Source organism: Megascapheus bottae, chromosome 5, assembly GCF_031878675.1.
Source record: "Megascapheus bottae isolate mThoBot1 chromosome 5, mThoBot2.hap1, whole genome shotgun sequence".
Taxonomy (NCBI): Eukaryota; Metazoa; Chordata; class Mammalia; order Rodentia; family Geomyidae; genus Megascapheus; species Megascapheus bottae.
This window is the reverse complement of record NC_143513.1, coordinates 75,231,409-75,252,261: the sequence shown is the minus strand read 5'-3', so window position 1 is coordinate 75,252,261 and position 20,853 is coordinate 75,231,409. Positions and strand designations below refer to the sequence as shown.

Here is a 20,853-nt window from a genome sequence, read left to right as displayed (position 1 = left end):
GTTTAACTCCTCTACCCTGCACTTTCCCAGGCATTTCTAGAATCAGGAACATAGATTGATTATAGTAATTAAACTATGCTTGCTAATGGAGAGTTTAGGAACTAATCCAGCCTCGTCAAAATGATCACAATCTACATGAGGGCACTAGTTTCCTTCAACTATCACATAAACAATTCTCAAAACATTTCATATTTTTTGTGTGGCTTAGCTATTTCTCACTACCAAATGGAATATGTTCAGGGAAAACAAATTTTCTTTCCTCTATTAATGCTAATCAATAACTAAAACAGAAAGGTACTTACAAAATGTAATGAATCTTAAACCTAAGAGAAAATAAAAAACTAATAATTAGTATGGTTATGATTCCTCCCACTTGAAAATCTTTATATTTTCTTTCCAACATTTTTTAGAATAACAAAGGAAATTATCTGGTTTCCCATCTTACAAACTACAGATTAAACTTGAGGCAAAGAAGGTTATGTGACTTACCCAAGATTATAATTAGAGACCAGGTCTCCTGAGTCTCAGCCCAGTGCTCTTTTCCTTAGCCCATGATTCCTTATCAGAAAAATCCAAATACAGTCAGACCCCCAGTTACATGGGTATGAGTTACACTGATTCACATATACAAACTTTATATAGTGTGACCAATGTTTCAACTCACGCGGTACCCTGCTTCCATTTATGCAGTATGCCAGGCATCGGCACGATTTTCAGTGGCACACAGGCGGTTGCCACCACCAGGGCCCTAGGCAAAATTGCAAAGAAGGCAAAGTTTGTCTTTGGCCCTCCCACCTCCCTTATGCATTCTTCTCCCACCTCCTGGTCATCCCTCTTCCCAACCTCCCAGCACCATGATATTGCCCTCTGATTGTCCAAACACCCCACTTTAACCACTCACCCAGGACTGATCTGATAGTGCCCAGGGATTTAAAAATTACCTCTCCATTTCCCTGCCACCATAATTCCTGTTCCTGATGACTCCAATCAAGTTGGGGTATCTACATGATCAGCTGATTTAAGTAATTCAAAATAAGGCATATTTAAATAACAAATCTCCAAGGAGTTTAAAAGGGACTTAATTAAAATCTGTTGGGAAGGGAAAAGGAAGAAATCTTTTTTTTCTTAAGCATGTGGTACCCAGGAATTGAACTCTGGTCTTTGTGCATGCTAGGCAAGCACTCTACCACTAGGGTAAACTCCCCACCCTAAGGGAAGAAATCTTACTGAAGAGGAAGAACATTTTCCCAGCACCCCAGGATACCTGTACCACCACATACTCTTTCACACACAGAACACTGAAAGTTGAGAAAACTATTACCACCTTGGGCCCTACTACCCAAAAAGACAGCGGTTGCTTTATAGTCCCTGGGATTAAAAAAAGAAAAAAAAAAACAAAAACCAGAACTTTAGCCAGACACCAGTGGCTCACTCCTGTAATCCTACTCAGGAGACTGAGATGTGAGGATCACCATTCAAAGCCAGCCAGAGCACTGAAAGTATTGCAAGTCCATGAGACTCTTATCCACCAGAAAACCAGAAATGGCACTGTGGCTGTGGTATAGTGCTAGCCTTGAGCTGAAGAGCTCAGAGACAGCACCCAAAATCAGAGTTCAAGCCCCATAACCTACGAACAAAATTAAAAACAAAAACAAAAAAACAGAGCTTCTTTTAATATCCCCCACCTACCTTTTCCATCTTTCCCATTTCGAGTCCCTCATTTCCAACTCTTAGTGCCAAAGACACCCAAACATCCTTCCCTGTAAGCTGCTCTTGTGTTCAATACAAGGTTTCCCATTATATGTTTCAAATTACATGGGGTTATTCAGTGAGCATCCATATTCACCTATCCCTGGATAACTTGAAATTAGCTGTATGCTAAAAAAAGAATACCCTAATTATTTAAAGGCTCTGAATTATGAAATAAAATATGTAAGTTTATTAAATCTCCAGTAAGGATTCTTCTCTCATGTACACAAAAGAACTGATTTGAATATCTAAAAAATTCAATTATTTTCTTTGAAAGTGACATATTTCTTATAAACCAATACAGCAATGAAAAACTGATCATTTCAACTAAACACTAAGTCTAAACTCATAAAAGTTAATTCATAAATCCTTGAGGCTTGAAGGCCAAAATTTTAAAAATAATAATCCAGTAACAAATTTTTTAAAAATACAAATTCTAATTCAACTTTCTACTGGACTTCAGAAATATATATGTATATATATATGTAGATACACGTATCTACATATATATATATGTATATGTAGATATACGTTCAGCTTTGCAATACTAGAGTTGCCTAGTTCAGAAATTCACCAGGTAACAATGAGCTTAATCCAACTACCCAGCCAGAACAGTAAGAGCAAACAATCTATGCAGAAAATATTAAAAATGGCATCATCAGGATTAAAAGAATCATATAAAATAGACCTTAAATGGCTTCTATAATTACAACATTGTCCTGTTAAGATCCTGGATGAAGTCCTTCCCCAATTCCCTCTCGCATGTTGAAAGGGCACAAAATAAGACAAGCTGCAGGTATGATGCAACCATCCTACCTAAATGTAAAAATGGTAAAACAGTTTTCCATTAGCTGGGGAAGGGGGGTGATTACTGGAGATGGAAACCTGGAACTTTGATTGCACCTAGGCAAGAGCTCTACCAATGTACTACATCCCCAGCCTTCTAGTGACATTTTTAAATGTTAACTTTCAAGGGTTTACTACACAAATAGAACTGACTCTTCCAAATCTTTCCCTCCTCCACGCACAACAAATAGGTTTGCATCTACATCTGTGTGTATGTTCAATGAACAGTTCTCAAGCAGGGTTTTTGTTAAAAGTGATCCATTAATACTGAAACGTCATTATAAATATGCACGTCTAAAAAGACTTGGGTTTATCTTGTCACATACTTTATTGTAAAGTACTCAAATAAACACCAACTGTTATCTAAATTTAAGGCTGTCATCTCCTAAGTCAAAACAATTGAAAGAAGTTGTCAAGAAAAAAAAAAGTACTTAAAGGACTAAGAAATCATTTGTCTGAACAAGCAACACAGATCAACGATTTTGCTTCGTTTTTAAGTACTTAACCAGACCTTTTCCTCCATGTTAGTATTTGATCTTCATGCCAAAAAAAAAAAAAAACCCACCATCTATCATTCCATTTAGAAATTCTCTTCACAACAAAAGATATGATACAGCACGTAGTGGCTTTCCACAGATTCCACCTAAGTACCTAAAAGGCCTCTTGTTTCCCTCAATTCTGGTTTGCTTGGCATCGAATTTCCAAAATGGTTCTCTTTGGAGAACATGTACGATTTGTCATTATTTGCTGAACAAAGCCTCTATTAAACTGTCTAACAAAATGGAGGTCTCTAGGAAAAAGAGGCCCTAACACTTTTCCTTCCACAAAATGGGGCCAAACACACCCACTTCGGGAAACCATGGTGTGGGTCAGATTTTCCACCAAAATGGTAGACGGTGTGGGACACGTCTGAGCATCTCTAGAATCCGGCTAGTGCAAAAGCTCCTCCACACCCAGGAAAGCCGGGGGAGGGGGAGTCCTCCCCCCCTCCAGATTCTGTTGGGAGCTGTCGCGAGGGACCATTCCAGAGGCCCGCGTTAAGGAACTAAATCCGGGTGCAGAAGCATCAGCATTCCGCAAGTACCCTAACCAGCGACAAAACCGGCCGCCCGACTACGCGAGAGAGACGCGGGCCTAGCCACCCCGGTCAAGTCGACAGTGAAAGCACAAACTCTCCTTTCAGCCCCCAGGCCCCGCCTCGCCCCATTGGCAGCCGTTCCCGCCAATCCGAGTAGTCGCCGCCCCCAAACCCGCCTGCCAAGCTCTGATTGGACGGGACGGGAGCCCGGGACCTCGTGTTACCAATCTACGAGCCCCTCACTCGCCACGGGCGCGCGCCCCGTTGGGCCCCCAGACCCCCTTCAGGGGCGGCTACCGCCGCCGCCGCCGCCGGCACCGGCCCCGTCCCCTCCCCCACCCCCAGGGCTCTGGCAGAGACTTACCGTCCCGGGAGGTGCCCATCAACTGGTCCAGCATAGCGCGCATCTGGGCCTGCGCCGACATGGCGGCGGCGGCGGCGTAGCGGGAGGACGGGCGGGGGTGGGGCGCAGACCGGGCCCGGTCGGGCGGGGAGGGGGAGGAAGAGTAGGGTTGGGGAGGTGTGATGCGGTCTCGGTGGCCGCCGCCGCCTCAAGGCGTGCTGAAGGGGAGCTGGAGGGGTCGCGGGAGAGTCCGGGCTGCGCTCTTCACGACGACGTGGACGCGGAAAACGGTGGCCCCCGAAAGCCACCCTCGCGCCCTCGCTCTCCGTCCGCCTCCCGGACAGGAGCGACAACGGGATAAGCAAGCTCTTGCTTCCAACACCGCCACCCTCCAGAAGCCGTCAGCCCCCCCCTCCAAACTCTGACGCCGCTCGCCACCACCGTCGCCGCGGCGGGAGCGCGCACGCTCTTCGCGCTGCGTCGTTTCCCGCGGGGCCTCCACCAACAGGCGTCCAACTGTCTGCGCTCCGCCCGCCCGCCAGGGAGGGTTCCACCCTAACGGCTCTCCCGCTCGTGCACGCGGGCGGCGTCCGCCCCAGCCCCCAGCTCTCGCGAGAACACGTCCTTCAACCGTCCCCTGCGTGGGATCTGCCCCCGGGCGCTTAGCTAAGCCGCAGTCCGCGCTGTCCTGAGCCTAGCGCGGCGCCCGGCTTCACGCCGGGGTCCAGATCCTAACGACCCAAATGCCCGAGGGCAGCCCGAGTCCAAGTAAGTAGCGCCCGTGCCCGGCAGTGCGGGCCGTCGGCTGTGTCGGTAGCTTGCTGGGGTTCCTTCCCCCGCTAACGAGCGGACGGGTCTCGGGGTCAGCGCCCTACCGGGGCGCCCGGCCCCCCATCCGTTCCGACCCATTGTTGCCGGTTGGAACGATGCGAAGATAGCAGCCCCTCTTGGCGTCTGTGAAAACTCACCGGCGTTCTCGGAACTCCGGTCCTGGACACCGGCCGCCGGGCTGCCCCTCGCTCGGTGCACCAAACCGGGCTTGACTCGGGGGACCTTCGGTCGATTCTCCCCTTGACAAGCACGTTTGCGAGGGCAAAACAGCCAGGCCGGGCGCTCTACAAAAATTGTAAACTTAATTCCCCTCCCAAGCGGCAGGGCCGAGTGCTTGTTGGCTCAGGAAGCAGAGACAGGAGATCCAGGTTCGAAGTCAGAGGCACAGGAAAGTCCTTGAGACTATTTCCAGTTACTCACCAAAAAGCCAGGCGTGCAGAGTTGAAGTTGAAATGGTAGAGCAACGGCCCAGAGTGGGGGGGAAAAAAGGAGTATCGGTTTAGGGACCCGGAGTTTGGCCTAGTGGTACAGTGCTTGACTAGCATACACGAAGACCCAGGTTCGATTCCTCAGTACCACATACATAGAAAAAGCCAGAAGTGGAGCTGTGACTCAAGTGCTAGAGCCCCAGCCTTGACAAGGACAAGGACAGTGCTCATGCCCTGAGTCCAAGCCCAGGACTGGAAAAAAAAAAAAGTATGAGGTTTAGGCCCAACATAAAAAAAAAGGCAGTCTAATAATTATATGTGCATTAGGACTTGATTCCTAGCTAATACAAAAAGGATGAAAAGTTAACATCCGGCTAGCATTCGACTAGGAATGTGGCACAAATCCCTGGGTTCAATTCCTGGGAACCACACACACAGAAAAACCAGAAGTGGTGCTGTGACTCAAGTAGTAAAATGCTAGCCTTGAGCAAAAGAAGCTCAGGGACAATGCCCAGGCCCTGAGTTCAAGCACATGACTGAGAAAAATAAAAGGAAAAAATACTGTAAAAATCATCTTTTTTTTTTTTTTTTTTGTCGGTTGTGGGTCTTGAACTCTGGGCCTAGGTGCTGTCCCTGAGTTCTTCAGCTCAAAGGTACTGCCCTTCCCTGGAGCCACAGTGTTACTTCTGTTTTTCTAGTGGTTAAATGGAGAGTGTATATGCTGCAGGGCCTAGGTGCCATCAGTGAGCTTTCTTGCTCAATGCTAGTGCTTTACCACTTGAGCCACAGCTCCACTTCCAGCTTTTTTTTTTTTTTCAAGCCCTTAGGCTTGAACTCAGGGGCTGGGCACTGTCCTTGAGCTTCTTTGGCTCAGGCTAACTAACACTCTACCATTTGAGCCAGACAGTGCCACTTTCAGCTTTTTCTGTTTATGTGATACTGAGGAATTGAAGCCAGGGCATCAAGCATACTAGGCAGCCTTTTGAGTCACTAGGACTATGTGCTTGAGCCACAGGTGGCCCTAGGGAGACATCTGGTTCTTTTCACATGTTCAAAATAGAAACATCCTCAGTTCCAGAGAAAATAAATCCATTGATATCTGTAGAGAGGATAAACTTATACAGAGGATAAATAACAGAAGCACAGGAACAAAAGGGCCTGAGATGCTTATTTCCAATTAACCTCTAGAAAATGGGAAGTGGGGCTAGGCTCAAGGGTAGGGTGGTCGACTACCTACACTCTACAGCTCAAGACTACCGCCCTACTCCTGGAGCCACAGCCCCACTTCTGGTTTTCTGGTAATTAGAGATAAGGGTCTCTTGGACTTAGTGTTTGGGCTAGCTTTGAACCACGATCCTCAGTTCCTCAGCCTCCTGATTAGCTACGATTACGGGCATGAGCCACTGAGCCCAGCTCCTTGAATATTTTTTGCTCAAGGCTAGTGCTCTGCCACTTGAGCAACACCACCATTTCTGGTATTTTCTATGTATGTGGTACTGTGGAATCGAACCCAGGGCTTCATGCATGGTAGGCAAGCACTCTACCACTAGGTCACCCTCCTGATCATTAAAGAACATTTTTAACTTTTTAAGAATGCAAGAAGGGACGGGGAGTTTGGTCTAGTGGTAAGAGAGCTTGCCTAGCATGCAACAAAACCCAGCTTTTGAGGAGCATAGAAAATATCTATATATTTCCTATAAACCTATGTTAGCCATTTGTATTTTCATGCTTGTATTCATTTGGATGGTTATACTTGTATTTCCTTAACTTGCCTTTCTGCTTCTGTATATCTGCTTGCTAAAACCCTGAGAAATGCAACTGCTGTCCTTGTGGCTAATCTACAACCATCCATTTGTCCTTGGTTCCCAGACTGAGCTACACTGTAGTAAGGAGTATACACATTCCAAGCCGGGAGCTAGAGATAGTAGCCATCTGGTACCTGCAAGGTCGGACTTGTAAGGGCCAGCAAACTAGGGCAGATGTCAACCAATCACAAATCCGTTACCATGGAGATCCCCCTAGACTCATATCTGGCATAAAACCATCCTCCTAAAATGACAGCCAGCTAGACTGACCAGTGATTAGCCACGACCCCTTTCCTGCTTTGTATTGCACCAATCATTTAATGGAATTATAGTATAAATTTCCCGTGTGGTGTATTGATTTGTTGCTATTACTTGCTGGGGCCTTCCCCCTACCAAAAAATGTATAAAAGGGGCTGTAATCTTGTGCTCGGGGCCTCTGGTCTGCACTCGACTATCAGTGCGCAGAGACCTGTGCTCCAGCTCGTCAATAAACGACTCATTGCAATTTGCATTGATCTTTGGTCTCTGGCTATCAGGGGGGGGGGGGGGGGCTTCAAGTTTCTGGGCACAATACTTTGATTCCTCAATACCACATAGAAAAAGCCAGAAGTGGTGCTATGGCTCAAGTGGTAGAGTGCTAGCCTTGAGGAAGCTGGCTTTGAAGCACAATCCTGAAATCTCAGCCTCCTGAGTAGTGAGGATTACAGGTGTGAGCCATGGACACCAGGCTCTTCTTCAGATGTTTACTCAGAAGATTCTCTGAGTAGCAGTTAAATATGCTCAAGGCTCTTCTTTTAGAAACTACCCTCTGTGCACTATATTTATCATAACAATAATAAAATTAAAAACTATGCTGCCTATCTCATGCTTTTTTAGCTCCTATATCTTCTCTTTACAAATTGAATGTATTTAATGATATTTACTACACTTTGAGAACTTCCAAAAAGTTTCATCAAGATATAATTTAAGCCAGGCAAGGAGGCTCACGCTTGTAATCCTAGCTAGAAAGCTGGAAGTGGTGCTGTGGCTCAAGTGGAAGCTCTAGCCTTGATTGAGTCTTAAAGAGAAATACATCCAGGGCTGGGAGCATGGTCTAGTAGTAGAGTGCCTCGTATGCACAAAGATGACCCAAGTTTGATTCCTCAGTACCCCATACATAGAAATGTTGCTGTGGCTCAAGTGGCATAGCACTAGCCTTGAGCAAAAAAATGTCCAAGGACAGTGCTCAGACCCTGATTTCAAGCTCCAGCACCCCCCCCCCCCAAAAAAAAAAAAAAGCCAAGAGCGTAGTGGCTCATGCCTGTAATCCTAGCTACTCAGGAGGCTCAGATCTGAGGATCAAGGTTCAGAGCCAGCCTGAGCACAAAAGGACCTGAGACTCTATCTCCATCTAACCTCCAGAAAACGGGAAGTATGTGGGGCTGGACTCAAGGGTAGAGTCGTAGCCTTGAGCTGAAGAGTTCAGGGACAGAGCCCACACTCTGACTCTGACCACAGGGGGGGGGGGGGGGGGCGAGAGGCTACCTTGTTTCTTTTTTTTTTTTTTTTTTGCCAGTCCTGGGCTTGAGCTCAGGGCCTGAGCACGGTCCTTGGACTTTCTCAAGGCTAGAACTCTACCACTTGAGCCTCAGCACCACTTCCGGCTTTTTTCTATGTATGTGGTACCGAGGAATCGAACCCGGGTCTTCATGCATGCTAGGCAAGCACTTTAACCACTAGGCCAAACTCCCGGCCCTACGTTGTTTCTTTTGGCCAGGAAAATAATTGACCCCTACAGGAGCCCACATATAAAAATGACAGTTTACAAAAAGAGAAAATACTTTTGGGTAGGATGAATTAAAGATATTTAAAGGAAAGAGACCACTTTAGGAGAGTAATTCAGGCAGGAATTATCAGTGCTTGAATTAGAGCAAAGGCAATGAAGATAGAGAGGGAAAGAAGTGATTAACACTATTGCAGAAATAGCAAGTATTGTCTGACAGAATGTGAAGAGAAGAAAGTAAAACTGAAGCCCATGCTATTTGCCCAGACAGAGTTGCAGAAGTAATCTGACCAGTCCCCCGCCTTCAATCCTTCAATCTCTCTCTCTCTTGCTCTCGCTCTCTCTCCTTGTCCCTGTGGACTGTGATTGATCTGTGGACTTACTCGTAGGGCCAGGGCTTGTCAGACCTGTCAGACCTAGTTCCCCTCACCAACTTGACCTTATTTAATTCAGCCTACATCTTTATGTAACTCTTTAACACTTAATAACCTTATTTGAGTGAGCTACCTGTTTCCTGCCAGGACCTTAACATATCATACTTGTACATTTTTATATAGTATATATGTGTATGTAGACATGTATATGTAATGTTGTGTTTGTGGATGCATAGAAAATATGTGGAAAAATGCCCATCAAACTATTAATAATGGTAACTACCTGGAAATGAGAAGAGTAAGGGAAATATGCTTTTATTTTTGTTTATGCCACTTACATTATTTATTTTTTGCCAGTCTTGGGCCTTGAACTCATGGCCTAGGCACTGTCCTTGGGCTTTCTCAAGGCTAGAGCTCTACCACTTGAGCCACAGCACCACTTCCAGCTTTTTTCTGTTTGTGGTAGTGAGGAATCAAACCCAGGTCTTCGTGCATGCTAGGTAAGCACTCTACCAGTAGGCCAAACTCCCAGACTGCCATTTAAATTGTTAATAAGTGTATATTTCAAAATTTAAAACACCTGAACTAAGTTTTTAAAAATGCATCAAAAACATTAATCCTAGTGTAAGAAGGTTAGTAAACAAACAGTAAAGAAGAAATTTCCACCAGTCAACAAAAGTATAGAGAAAATTTATAAACTTAAACAAAAAACAATTTAATGATAAATACATATTGATAGAAACGATTAAATTCTCAAAGTTAACACCTCAGGAATCTCTTGATGTTCATGGCTCCCAGCCCTTCCCTCCAGGCTGACGGGGCAACTGGAGACCCACCAAACCAGCAGACTCCTCCACGGAGCGTTCACCCTTGCCATGAAATTCCTGATGAAGGGCCACATGCTCCCGGATGCTGCGCAAGAGGCAGAGATAAGTGGCAGCTTGGAAATGAAGTTCATGTTGGGCTCTGCACAGCTTCTCACTGGTGACCTAGAGTGGGAGTAAGGTCAGGTAGTTTTTGTTAATACCGCAGTCCCAAAGTTAACAAGCTTTCTCTAGAAAATAATCTGCACAGAGAAAATAAAAATGTGTACATTTATTGATGCATCTATAATTGTTCATTAGGGAATCTGACCTCCAGTTTAATCAGAAGGATTTTTTGTTGCTTAGGAAATATAAGATTCTCTCCCATTCAAAGAAATTAAGATCTGCGTTGTATTTCTGTGAGCTTGGTTATAAATCAAAATCTTAATTTTGTCTGAAAAAAAAAATAGCTTTGAGGCTGGGAATGTGGCTTGGTGGTAGAGTGCTTGCCTAGCATGCATGAAGTCCTGGGTTTGACTCTCCAGTACCACACAGACAGAAAAAGCTGGAAGTGGCACTATGGCTCAAGATGGTAAAGTGCTATTCTTGAGCAAAAGAAAAAAGCACAGGGATGAGTGCCCAGGCCCGGAATTCAAGTCCCAGAACTGTTAAATAATAATAATAATAATAATAATAGCTTTGTTCCCAGATAACAAAATTAAGATTATATACAAGTATTGGTTTTTTGGGTTTTTGTTTTTGTTTTTTTTTGCCAGTCCTGGGCTTAAGCTCAGGGCCTGAGCACTGTCCTTGGATTTTCTCAAGGCTAGAACTCTACCACTTGAGCCTCAGCACCACTTCGGGTTTTTTCTATGTATGTGGTACCAAGGAATCAAACCCAGATCTTCGTGCATGCTAGGCAAGCTCTCTACCACTAGGCCAAACTCCTGGCCCCGTTATGTGTATGTTTATATTAAAGTTGCTATTTTTCCCTTTTTTGTTGGTTGTGAGGCTCGAACTCAGGGCCTGCCCATTATCCCTGAGCTATTTTTGCTCAAGGCTAGCACTATACCATTTTGAACCACAAGACCACTTCTAGTTTTCTGGCAGTTAACTGCATATAGTCTTGCATACTTTCCTGCCCAGGCTGGCTTTTTTTAAACCAAGATTCTCAGATCTCAGCCTCCTTAATAGCTAGAATTACAGGTATGAGCCAAAGGCACCTGACTAAAGTTGTTCTTCATATCTACTTGAAAAAGGTGGATTCTACTGACTAAAATGCTAGAAACCCCATATCCATTCCAGAGTTCTGAACTACCACAAATGTTCATCATATTTAATTTCAAGATAAAGTATAATACAATCACCTCAGAAGTTAGGGTTTGGGCTGGGAATATGGCTTAGTGGTAAGGTGCTTGCCTAGCATGCATGAAGCCCTGGGTTTGATTCCTCAGTACCAGATAAACCTTACTTGGAAGAGTGCTAGCCTTGAGCAAAAGAAGCTCTGGGATAGTGCCAAAAAAAAGGTCAGGGTTTTAGCCAGGTGCCAGTGGCTCACTCCTATAATTATTTTCAGAAGGATGAGATCTGAGCATCTCAATTCAAAGCCAGCCATGGCAGGAAAAGTCTGTGAGACTCTTATCTCCAGTTAACTGCCAAAAAACCAGAAATGGAACTGGAGTTCTAGCTCAAGTGGTAGAATACTAGTCTTGAGCAACAAAACTCAGGGCCAATGCCCAGGCCCAGAATTCAAGCCCCAGAACAAGCACAAACAATAAAAAGGGTTCTGAGGTTGTGGGAAGGGACATAAACTATAAGGATGCATACAGAATGGGGGAATTTATGAATTAGAAGTCCATTAATAAAGTTAAAATCTAAAACCTGGCCAGGCTCATGCCTGTAACCCTATCTATTCAGAAGGCTAATTTCTGAGAATCACGGTTCAAAGCCAGCCTGGGCACTAAAGACAAGACAGAGACTCTTATCTCTAATTAACCACTAGAAAACAGGAAGTGGCCCTGTGGCTCCAGGGGTTGGGCAGTAGCCTTGAGCTGAAGAGCTTAGGGACAACACCCAGGCTTGGGGCAGGGCAATAGCCCTGAGCTGATAAGCTCAGGGATGGCACCCGGGCCAGTTCAAGCCCCACGACCAACAACAACAAAATCTAAGACCTACAACTGTGATTCTACTTGCATAAAAGTGACACTCAGGGTCCGGGAGTTTGGCCTAGTGGTTAAAGTGCTTGCCTAGCGTGCATGAAGACCTGGGTTCGATTCCTCGGTACCACATACATAGCAAAAAGCCGGAAGTGGTGCTGAGGCTCAAGTGGTAGAGCTCTAGCCTTGAGAAAGTCCAAGGACAGTGCTCAGGCCCTGAGCTCAAGCCCAGGACTGGCAAAAAAAAAAAAAAAAGTGACACTCAACAACTCTAACCAAATTGGTCTTTTGTGGGTTTTTTTGGCACCAGGGTTTGAACTTAAGACCAGGTTTCTGCTCAGCTTGCTTGTTTAATTGGTGCTCTTATCACTTGAGCCATACCTCCAGTCCAGCTTTTTGCTGGTATTCTGGAAATAGAACCACATAATTTTTTCTCCTAAGTAACTAGCAATAACAAGTGTGAGCCACCAGAACACAGCTCAAATTATTCTCTTTAACAATCAGAAATTCATGAGATAACATCATTAACAAAGGATAATACCCATTTCTTTTTTGTTATTGTTGCTGGCCTGTATCAGTTATACAGTGTATAAAATCCATTTCTTTCAGGTAAGATCACATATACAGATGATAAAGAAAATTTTGATAGGAATAATGAGCCTGAGTCACAGAGTCAAGAGAAAAAGGTTAGCAAGACAGAGTAAAGAGAAAAAGACACAGAAAACTGCAATCTCGATAAAAGAAAAAAAAGGAACATTCCTTAGCAGAATTCTTTTTTCTTTGTACTGTTTTTTTTTTTTTTGGGGGGGGGGAGTGGGTCATGGGGCTTGAACTTTGGGGCCTGGATGCTGTCCCTGAGCTCTCCAGCTCAAGGCTACCACCCTACCCCTGGAGCTACAGCTCTACTTCCCATTTTCTAGTGATTAATCAGAGGTAAGAGTCTCATGGTCTTTTGTGCCTGGGCTGGCTTTGAACCTCAACCCTCAGATCTCAGTCTCCAGAGTAGCTAGGATTACAGACGTGAGCCACCACACCCGACAATGAATTCCTTTTCCTAAGGAAAGCATAAAGAAAATGGGCATAGATTTTTTTTTTCAGTTAGCACTGAGCCAAAAGAAAATGGAAGCTACTCTCACTCTCTCTATATATATACATTCCAGAGTAATATTACTAGTTTTATTTTTCCTAAATTGGGAATATAATCCAGGATTAAGTATACAGACTAATATCTGCTAAGCAAGTGCTCAATTCTTGCCCTCCATTCTCAAACTGGAATTTTTAGCATGATTTCCAGAGGAATTTCAGAGCCATGGCCAAGCCTTTCATTCAAAGGCAACAATCAGGCCACCTCCTTAAAAATTTTAGAATGAGGTCTGGGAGTTTGGCCTAGTGGTAGAGTGCTTGCACGAACACCCATGTTCGATTCCTCAGAATCAGTGCTATGAAGGGTGCTATGGCACAAGTGGTAGAGTGCTAGCCTTGAGGAAAGTCCAAGAACAGTGCTCAGGCCCTGAGATCAAGCCCAGGACTGGCAAAAAAAAGAAAAAGAAAAAAAGAATGGGAGTCCCATTACACTTAGAATAAAGCTTACCTTCCTCTCTTCTACCACCTACCTCAACTTCCTGAACCTCACCATACTTAAGCTTCAAGCTCTTTTAGTTGGACAAACTATTATTATGCATCCCTTAAATGATACACTTATACATGTTAAGTGTTAAATGTGCTTCTAAAGAACAGAATTTAGAAGAGTGGAGACAGGCATACACTGTATACTGGGAACCATGATCGTGCAATAAGGTTTTCTCTTGATCTAGCTGCCTTCTTGATTGAATATTACAACAAATATGTAGTCTGTTGAAACTGAAAACAATGAGTTTTATCCTGTATTGACGTTTTTTTAGACCTAAATGGTTACTTTTCTCCTAATAGAGCTCCAAGGTCATCCACTGAAAATAAAACAAACATCTGGAACTTCTGCCTATGGTTATACTTCTTCAGGCCTCACAAGATGAGGTAATGGTATGATGGGTTTCTTCTCAGTGTCCCTGCAAAGTGCTTCCCTTTCATAAGCATCATTGGACTCTGTTGTTGCAGACTAGTACTCTGTCTTGTATACATTGTAGCCTAACCATTTGTATATGGTGACTGCTCCTTGTTTAGATCCTCTTCAGGAAAAAAAAAAATCCACAAAAACAAAAACCTTTCTAAAATCTCTTATAACTATGCAAGTTTAGCAGCTAAACCAAGGCAGTAAAATTGAAAGGCCAGACAAAAAACTGACATGCCCTTGCCATTCTTCCTTAGTTACTGAGCCTTCTGCTTTATAAAGGTGTTGAAACGAACAAGCCATCGCTGCTGACCGGCAGGAGCCTAAGGGGCATTTACTTACATACACTTAACCAATTCCAGGTTTCCAGCTTAAGGTCTTCCTTGAAGGCCTTCCTTAACGACTATCACATACCCATACACAGTACTCAAGTGTTCCATCATTAGGTGCATGAACCCCAAGCTTTAGGACTGAAGGTATTTGGCCTAAGTTCCCAGCATAAGGTCCCTAACATTGTGACTTTTTTAGATTAAGTGGATTTTAGTTGTAAGGCGGGTGACGCAGAAATTTAAAAGATGAGGACGCTTCCTGTTCCCACACTGCTCAAAGGCTTAGGTTTCCTTCGCTGAAGCCCCAGGACTGACTCTCCAGCGTATGTTCACAAGCCAGATCCTTCACTCCGAAAGTAGCAACCAAGTGTGAGGATTTACTGGGGAGCCTGATAACCTAAATCACAGACGGTTTTCTTTTTTTCACTCCTTGTTTTGTGCCTCGTCGGTCCCACTTAAAAAGGAGACCCTGTTTCACGCTCTTGCCTAAGAGGGGTGCCTACCAGCCTGAGATTTCCCTAGAACAGTCTCAGGGTCTGGTCACACAGTAAATGCTTTATGGAATAGCACGGCCTCACTGCAGTGCAGAATCGATCTACGGGGTACCAGTGTGTTACTAACGGTACAAGAGATCTAACAGAAGCTAAGAACCACCCCACCCCGTTAATGATGCTTACAGCCCTAACAAGTGCGCCTCGGTCAGGCGCGGGAGGCCTAGAGTAGCTAGAATGCTACTCAGGAGGCTGCGAGGTGGGCGTCGCGGTACGAGGACGGCCGGTCCAGGAGAGCACGTCAGACCCTACATCCATTAGCCACCCAAAGGGGCCCTGGCTCCAACCCCGAGGACCCAGCCCCGCCGGGAGGGGGCGTCTTCACTCTCCCGCCCCGCCTCCGCCGTCCCGCCGACTCCACCGCCCCCCACGGCCACCGCCCCGCAGCCAATGAAGCTCCCCGGCGGCGACGGCGGCCGCGCGCGCGCCGCGGCGTGGGTTACCGGCGAGGTCCAGCCTCGGCCCGCAGGCCTGCGCCCCGGCCCCCCCTCGGCCCGCGCCTCCCTTCCCGGGACGGCGCCGTACCCGGTGTGCGCGGAACGTCTTCACCAGGTACCGGTAGGCCGCGGTGTCGCGATACGGCCGCCCCGTGGCCGCGTTCAGGTAGCGCAGCTCCCGCAGAAGGCCTCGCAACGTGCGCGCCGGGGATCCTAAGGCCGCCATGCTGCCGTCCTCTCGCGAGCCCGGAGCCCAACGGCGCCCTTGGCCAACGCTGCCAGCACCCTCCCCGCTTGGCGCGGACGGCCGCGGTACGGCCCGCCCGCCGCCGACGGCGCGGCAGCACGCTTGCACTTCCCGGTTCACGGGAGGAAGTCGAGTCGAACGCCGAGCGGCGCCCTCACGAGTGGAGGGGAAACCAGGCGAAAGCCGAGTGCAGCTGGGTACCGGGTCTTCCGAAGCCTGCGAGGGCGGGTTGAAGGAAAAAGGTCCTTTGTGGTCTGGGCTGCTTTGGGCGAGCGCCGAGTCAGAGGTGGACCCAGCGGGAGCTTTCGGGAGGTGTGGATTCGACAGGAACACCAGGAGAAGATAACCTCTGGGAAGGAGGTCAGAACTCATCCTGACCGACCCCTCTGCAGCCTTTGGAGGTCTGTGGTTCCAGTGAAGGAATTGGGGCCACCGGACTCTGACAAAACCCATCCCAACAGCTGATCGAACCACATACACTATTCTTCCTATTTAAGAGAAGTAGAACCTGGAAAGATTGACAAAAGTTTTCATATAACGATGAAAAATAAAAAAAACGCTGGCACCACCCCAGATGGGACTCGAACCCACAATCCCTGGCTTAGGAGGCCAATGCCTTATCCATTAGGCCACTGGGGCTCCTGTGAGGCAGGCGCTCAAACAGCGTATTCAGAAGTTTTTTTCTTTAGGCACGTCATGGTCACCTGAGTCTTTCGTTGTCCTATCCTGACAAACCAGTGACTGTCGCCATGTACGGCGAGGCATGCTGGGAGTTGTAGTTCAGACAAAGACAAGTTATGGGTCCAAAAGGTATTTACCCTGGAAACAGACGCGGGAGACGGGGGCGCACGCGCGCGTCCTCGCGTACACATTTGTCTATGCTCTAGACCTGCGCCTGCGCGAGGGCGGACGGCGTGCGTCGTCGTGTCGCTCAGCGTGCTGGATCCGCTCTCCAGACCTTCGGGACGCGCCCTCTACGTCTCTCGCTCCTTTGGCCTTCGCCGGAAGCAGCCGTCGCTTCCGGTGCGGCGGCCTTCCGGCCTCAGCCTCGCCCTCGCCGGCCGTTAGGGGGCGTCAGCGGCGATCCGTCTGTGTTCCGGTTGGGGCGCCGAGGCTTTTTCCCCCTGTGTCCTTTGTAAGTGTGTGGGTCATGCTGCCATTGCGCGGTCCGTGGTCACCGAGAGCCGCCGGGAGCTGGCAGCCACCTAGGAGAAGTCAGGAACAATTTAGTTTGACTTCTGGTCTTCTCTGGGGCTCGGCGAGGGTGCCCGCCTTTGCTGTCTGGGGCTAACGGTCAGTTCAATGACGTGACCTTGACTTAACCTTCACCTCACCGTTTCTGTCACTGGCCCTTCGCAGATTCGGACGCTCCTCTCTTTCTGTGCCATCCCTACAAGTGATTCCTTCTGCCTGGAACCCTTTGAGTAGGCGTGGGCCTCGTCTGCATGTCTAGGTTAGATGGCTGTAGGCCCTCGTAGACAATAAACATGGCTAGATTAAAGTTAGGCACTTTATCGCCTCTGGGCCCCTTAATTATACTTAATCGCATCTCCTCTACTGTCGTTATCTGTTCCCTTCATACTGCTGGGAGACTGGTTGGCTCCAAAAACTGCCTAAGATTACAGTCATAGCAGCATAATTGAAAGATCCTAAAGGGACTGGCACCGTGCCTTATTGGCTGCTACCAAGGAGAAATGACAAATTACACATCAATAATGCACGGATAAATAAAGCAGGCTTATGAGAAAAACGATGAACCCGCCAGAGCACCTAGCCCACCTACCCACAGAAACAGCCTTTCTCCATCAGTTGCTATTTAAGAGTAAAAGCTGAAAATCCACTTTAAGGAAAAAAAAAAAAACTGGCATATTTCCTTCTAGTCACTGATGATTTTTTTTTTTTGTAGGTCATGGGGCTTGAACTCACAGGGGCACTGTCCCTGAGCTCTTCAGCTCAAGGCTACTGCCCTACGCTGAGCCAGGCCCCACTTCCCATTTTCTAGAGGTTAAATGAAGATAAGAGTCTCAGGTCATTTTGTGCCTGGGCTGACTTTGAACCTTGATCCTCAGATCTCAGCTTCCTGAGTAACTAAGATTACAGGCTTGAGCCACTACACCCAGCTATTGATGAATATTTTTAAAGTACTACATGCCAAACAAAACTCTTACCTTTCAAGTTCCTAGTTTATAGAAGAAGAAAAGGATACAACCACTATGAAAAGCAATATAGTCATGCTTCAAAAAAAAAAATTAGCATGGTACTGGTGGTGCAAACCTATAATCCTAGCTACTCCTGTGGCTGAGAGCTGAGTATCAAAGCACAGAGGCAACCAGAACAGAAAACTGTAACTCACAAGGTACGGTTCAAGTGTCAGAATGTCATCAGTGGGCAAAAAAGTCCATTGAGAATGTAAGACCCTGAGTTCAAGCCCCTGCTGCTTGCAGTAAGTAAATGTTTGAAAATAGAACATCGATTATATGGGTATATAGCCAAAAGAGTTGAAAGCAGTTATTCAAACAGATTTTGTACATATACATTCATACCAGTATTCACAAGAAAGAGAAGAAACCCAAGAATCAACCGATGAATGGAGAAAATTATTTTGGTGTGGTATAAGGCTCATATTTATAATCCTAGCTACTCAGGAGCATAAAATCTGAAGGATTCTGTTTGAGGCCAGCTTGGGCTGATAAGTCTGTGAGACTCCATCTCCAAAATGACCCTCCAAAAATGACCCTCCAAAATCAGGCTGAAAGCATGACTCAAATGGTAACTCACCAGAGTAAACAAGTTGGGAAAGTGAAGGCCCCAGTGTCACCAAAATGAATAAATTTGATCATGAAATATAAAGAAGCCACGTTTTGAGAGGTTCTTGATTTGGGAATCTTTATTAGAAAACCAGCAACTGTGAATGAACCCATGTCCCAAAAAAACTTGTAGCTTCATCAGGGATTTGGCTCAGCGGAAGAGCCCTTGACTGGCAAGTGCAAGGCCCTGAGTTCGATTCCCAGCTCTGGAAAAACAAAACAAAACTTGTAGTCTCAAATGTACTTAATACTGTTAGGAAACTGAGCCATGCAAGTAGTAGATTAAAGAAAGAGTAGAAAACAGTCTCAACAAAGCAGATCAGCTCTAATAGAGAGCTGAAGAAGGATGCCATGGTGAGCTGGGGAGAGTCAGGAAACATGAGGCATGGTACAGAAATGGCTGCTGAGCAGGACACAGTGGTTCACGCCTGTAATCCTAGCTACTCAGGAAGCTGAGATCTGAGGATCACCATTCAAAGCCAGCCTAGGCAATGAAGTCCATGAGACTCTTATCACCAAATAACCACTAGAAAACCTGGAGGAGTGGTGTGGCTCCAGGGGTAGGGCAGTAGCCTTGAGCTAAAAAGCGCAGGTACAGTGCCCAGGCCTAGAGTTCAAGCCCCATGACCCCCCCCCAAAAAAAATGGCAGCTGAGCTGGTAGGGGCCTAAATAGTGTCATGGTCAAGGGGGCAGGCCTACAGGAGTACTAGAAGTTCAAAGGGACTCATGATACAGGTCTGGCTGTTCCAGGAGCCTGTTGTTCAAGTCCCTGCCCATCTGCTTCTAGGAATTCAGGCACCTATCACCTAGGGAGTCAGTTAGGGAAGTGGTAAGCCCCCATCATCCACCAAGAAGGCACCAGTTAGACCCAGTATCCATATTTCACTATGCTATTAAGCCATCTGTCCATATTTCACTGTGCTATTAAGTCAATCCCTCTTCTAGATGCCAGGGAAATGGCCTAGGTAAAAGCGTACTCACGAAGCTTCTATCTAGAGGGATAGACAGTTAACAGATATCACGTAGGACACAGAGATGTCAAGTGGTGAGCAGTGTGATGGGGACAGGAAAATCAGGGCTGGGGAACTAGGCCCATTCCTTTGTTAGGAACACTTAATGGGGAGAGGAGAACTATTGCGATTTGAACTCGAGCCCCTTGGTAAGCAGGGGCTCTACCACTTAAGTGAGAGGCCTTGGAAAGAGAGGGAGGGTAGCAAAAGGCTCAGTGAGAAGTAGCCAGGAGGTGAGTAGCCTCTCTGTGAAGAGGACTCAAGTTATTCCTGTTTCACGTTTCCTCTCCTGGGTTTCAGCACCATATGCTAGGACAAATGGAGGAGAAAGAAAAAGGCTGGACTTGGTCGCTATAGGACTCTTTATTCAGGTGTAGCATTGAGGCATGACAGCTCTCCTGCAGAAATGGAGGTTGTGAATGGGGGTGGATTTTGAGTCTGGCTTAGCAAGGAAGCAGAAAATAAAAAAAGAGGCTATGTTCTCTTGGGGGGCCAAGGGCACCTGCCCTTGACCAAGCTCAGAGTGAAGTGCTCTACCTGGGGTGAGGGAACTTTCAGCTAAGGCGAAGTGGGGATGACCTACCTGCAGTCATGCAGGTGAGCGCGCACCTGGTCCTTTGCTTGACCTGAGGAAAATAAAGCAGCAGCCAATTGTTAGTCCACCGGTAACACACACACACACACACACACACACACACACACACACACACACACACACACACACACACACACACACCTCAGCCCCTGGGAAGGTAACATTTGAGCAGCACCCATCTGGCATTTCTAGCTGTGTGTTTGTGGGGGAGGGTGGGCAGCGTTCAATGTCCATATTCTTTAGTGGAGACCCCATCTGCCATCACCAACCACTGTAAGGTCACATTTCTACTGTACTTCCAGCAGTGTTTGAGGATAAAGGAATTCTGTGATAATGTCTTATGCCCCAGGAAAGGACACAGAGGATGGAGGAGGCTGGACCTCCAATGGGCCCATTTTTTTCCCCAATCCTGGAGCTTGAACTCAGGATTGTCTCTGAGCCGCTCAGTGTTCAAGGCTAGTGCTCTACCATGTGAGCCACAACATCACTTCTGGCTTCTGTGTATGTGGTAATGAGGAATCAAACCCAGGGCTTCATGCATGTTAGGCAAGCACTCTACCACTAAGTCACATTCCCAGTCCTTGGTCCCATGTTTACTGTGTCAACCACAGTAGTAACTGGCTACCTGGCTCCAGACAGGAGATCTGGAGTGGC

At 46.5% G+C, this 20,853-nt stretch overlaps 1 protein-coding gene, 1 non-coding gene and 1 pseudogene across 7 annotated transcripts in view; all 3 read right to left on the bottom strand.

The window, feature by feature from the left end:
- The window catches only part of Luc7l2 (LUC7 like 2, pre-mRNA splicing factor), a 73,704-nt gene extending 57,764 nt beyond the window's left edge, over nucleotides 1-15,940 (bottom strand). The window contains exons 1-2 of one of the 6 annotated variants that reach the window (XM_090333398.1): nucleotides 15,628-15,940; nucleotides 10,085-10,205 (exon numbers count right to left, since the gene is read on the bottom strand). In XM_090333398.1, the coding sequence (XP_090189524.1) occupies nucleotides 10,085-10,205; nucleotides 15,628-15,765 (259 nt within the window). In that variant the 5' untranslated portion in view covers nucleotides 15,766-15,940. Of the gene's footprint in view, nucleotides 1-664; nucleotides 756-4,037; nucleotides 4,464-10,084; nucleotides 10,206-15,627 lie in introns of those variants that run through there. The other 5 variants (XM_090333392.1, XM_090333396.1, XM_090333393.1 and 2 more) reach the window with 5 other exon arrangements.
- LOC150063651 (N-alpha-acetyltransferase 20 pseudogene) lies at nucleotides 13,756-14,525 on the bottom strand (annotated as a pseudogene).
- Nucleotides 15,941-16,352: 412 nt separating the features above from the next.
- Trnar-ccu (transfer RNA arginine (anticodon CCU)) lies at nucleotides 16,353-16,425 on the bottom strand. Its single transcript has one exon. It is a non-coding gene; the product is annotated as a tRNA-Arg (tRNA).
- Nucleotides 16,426-20,853: the final 4,428 nt, after the last annotated feature.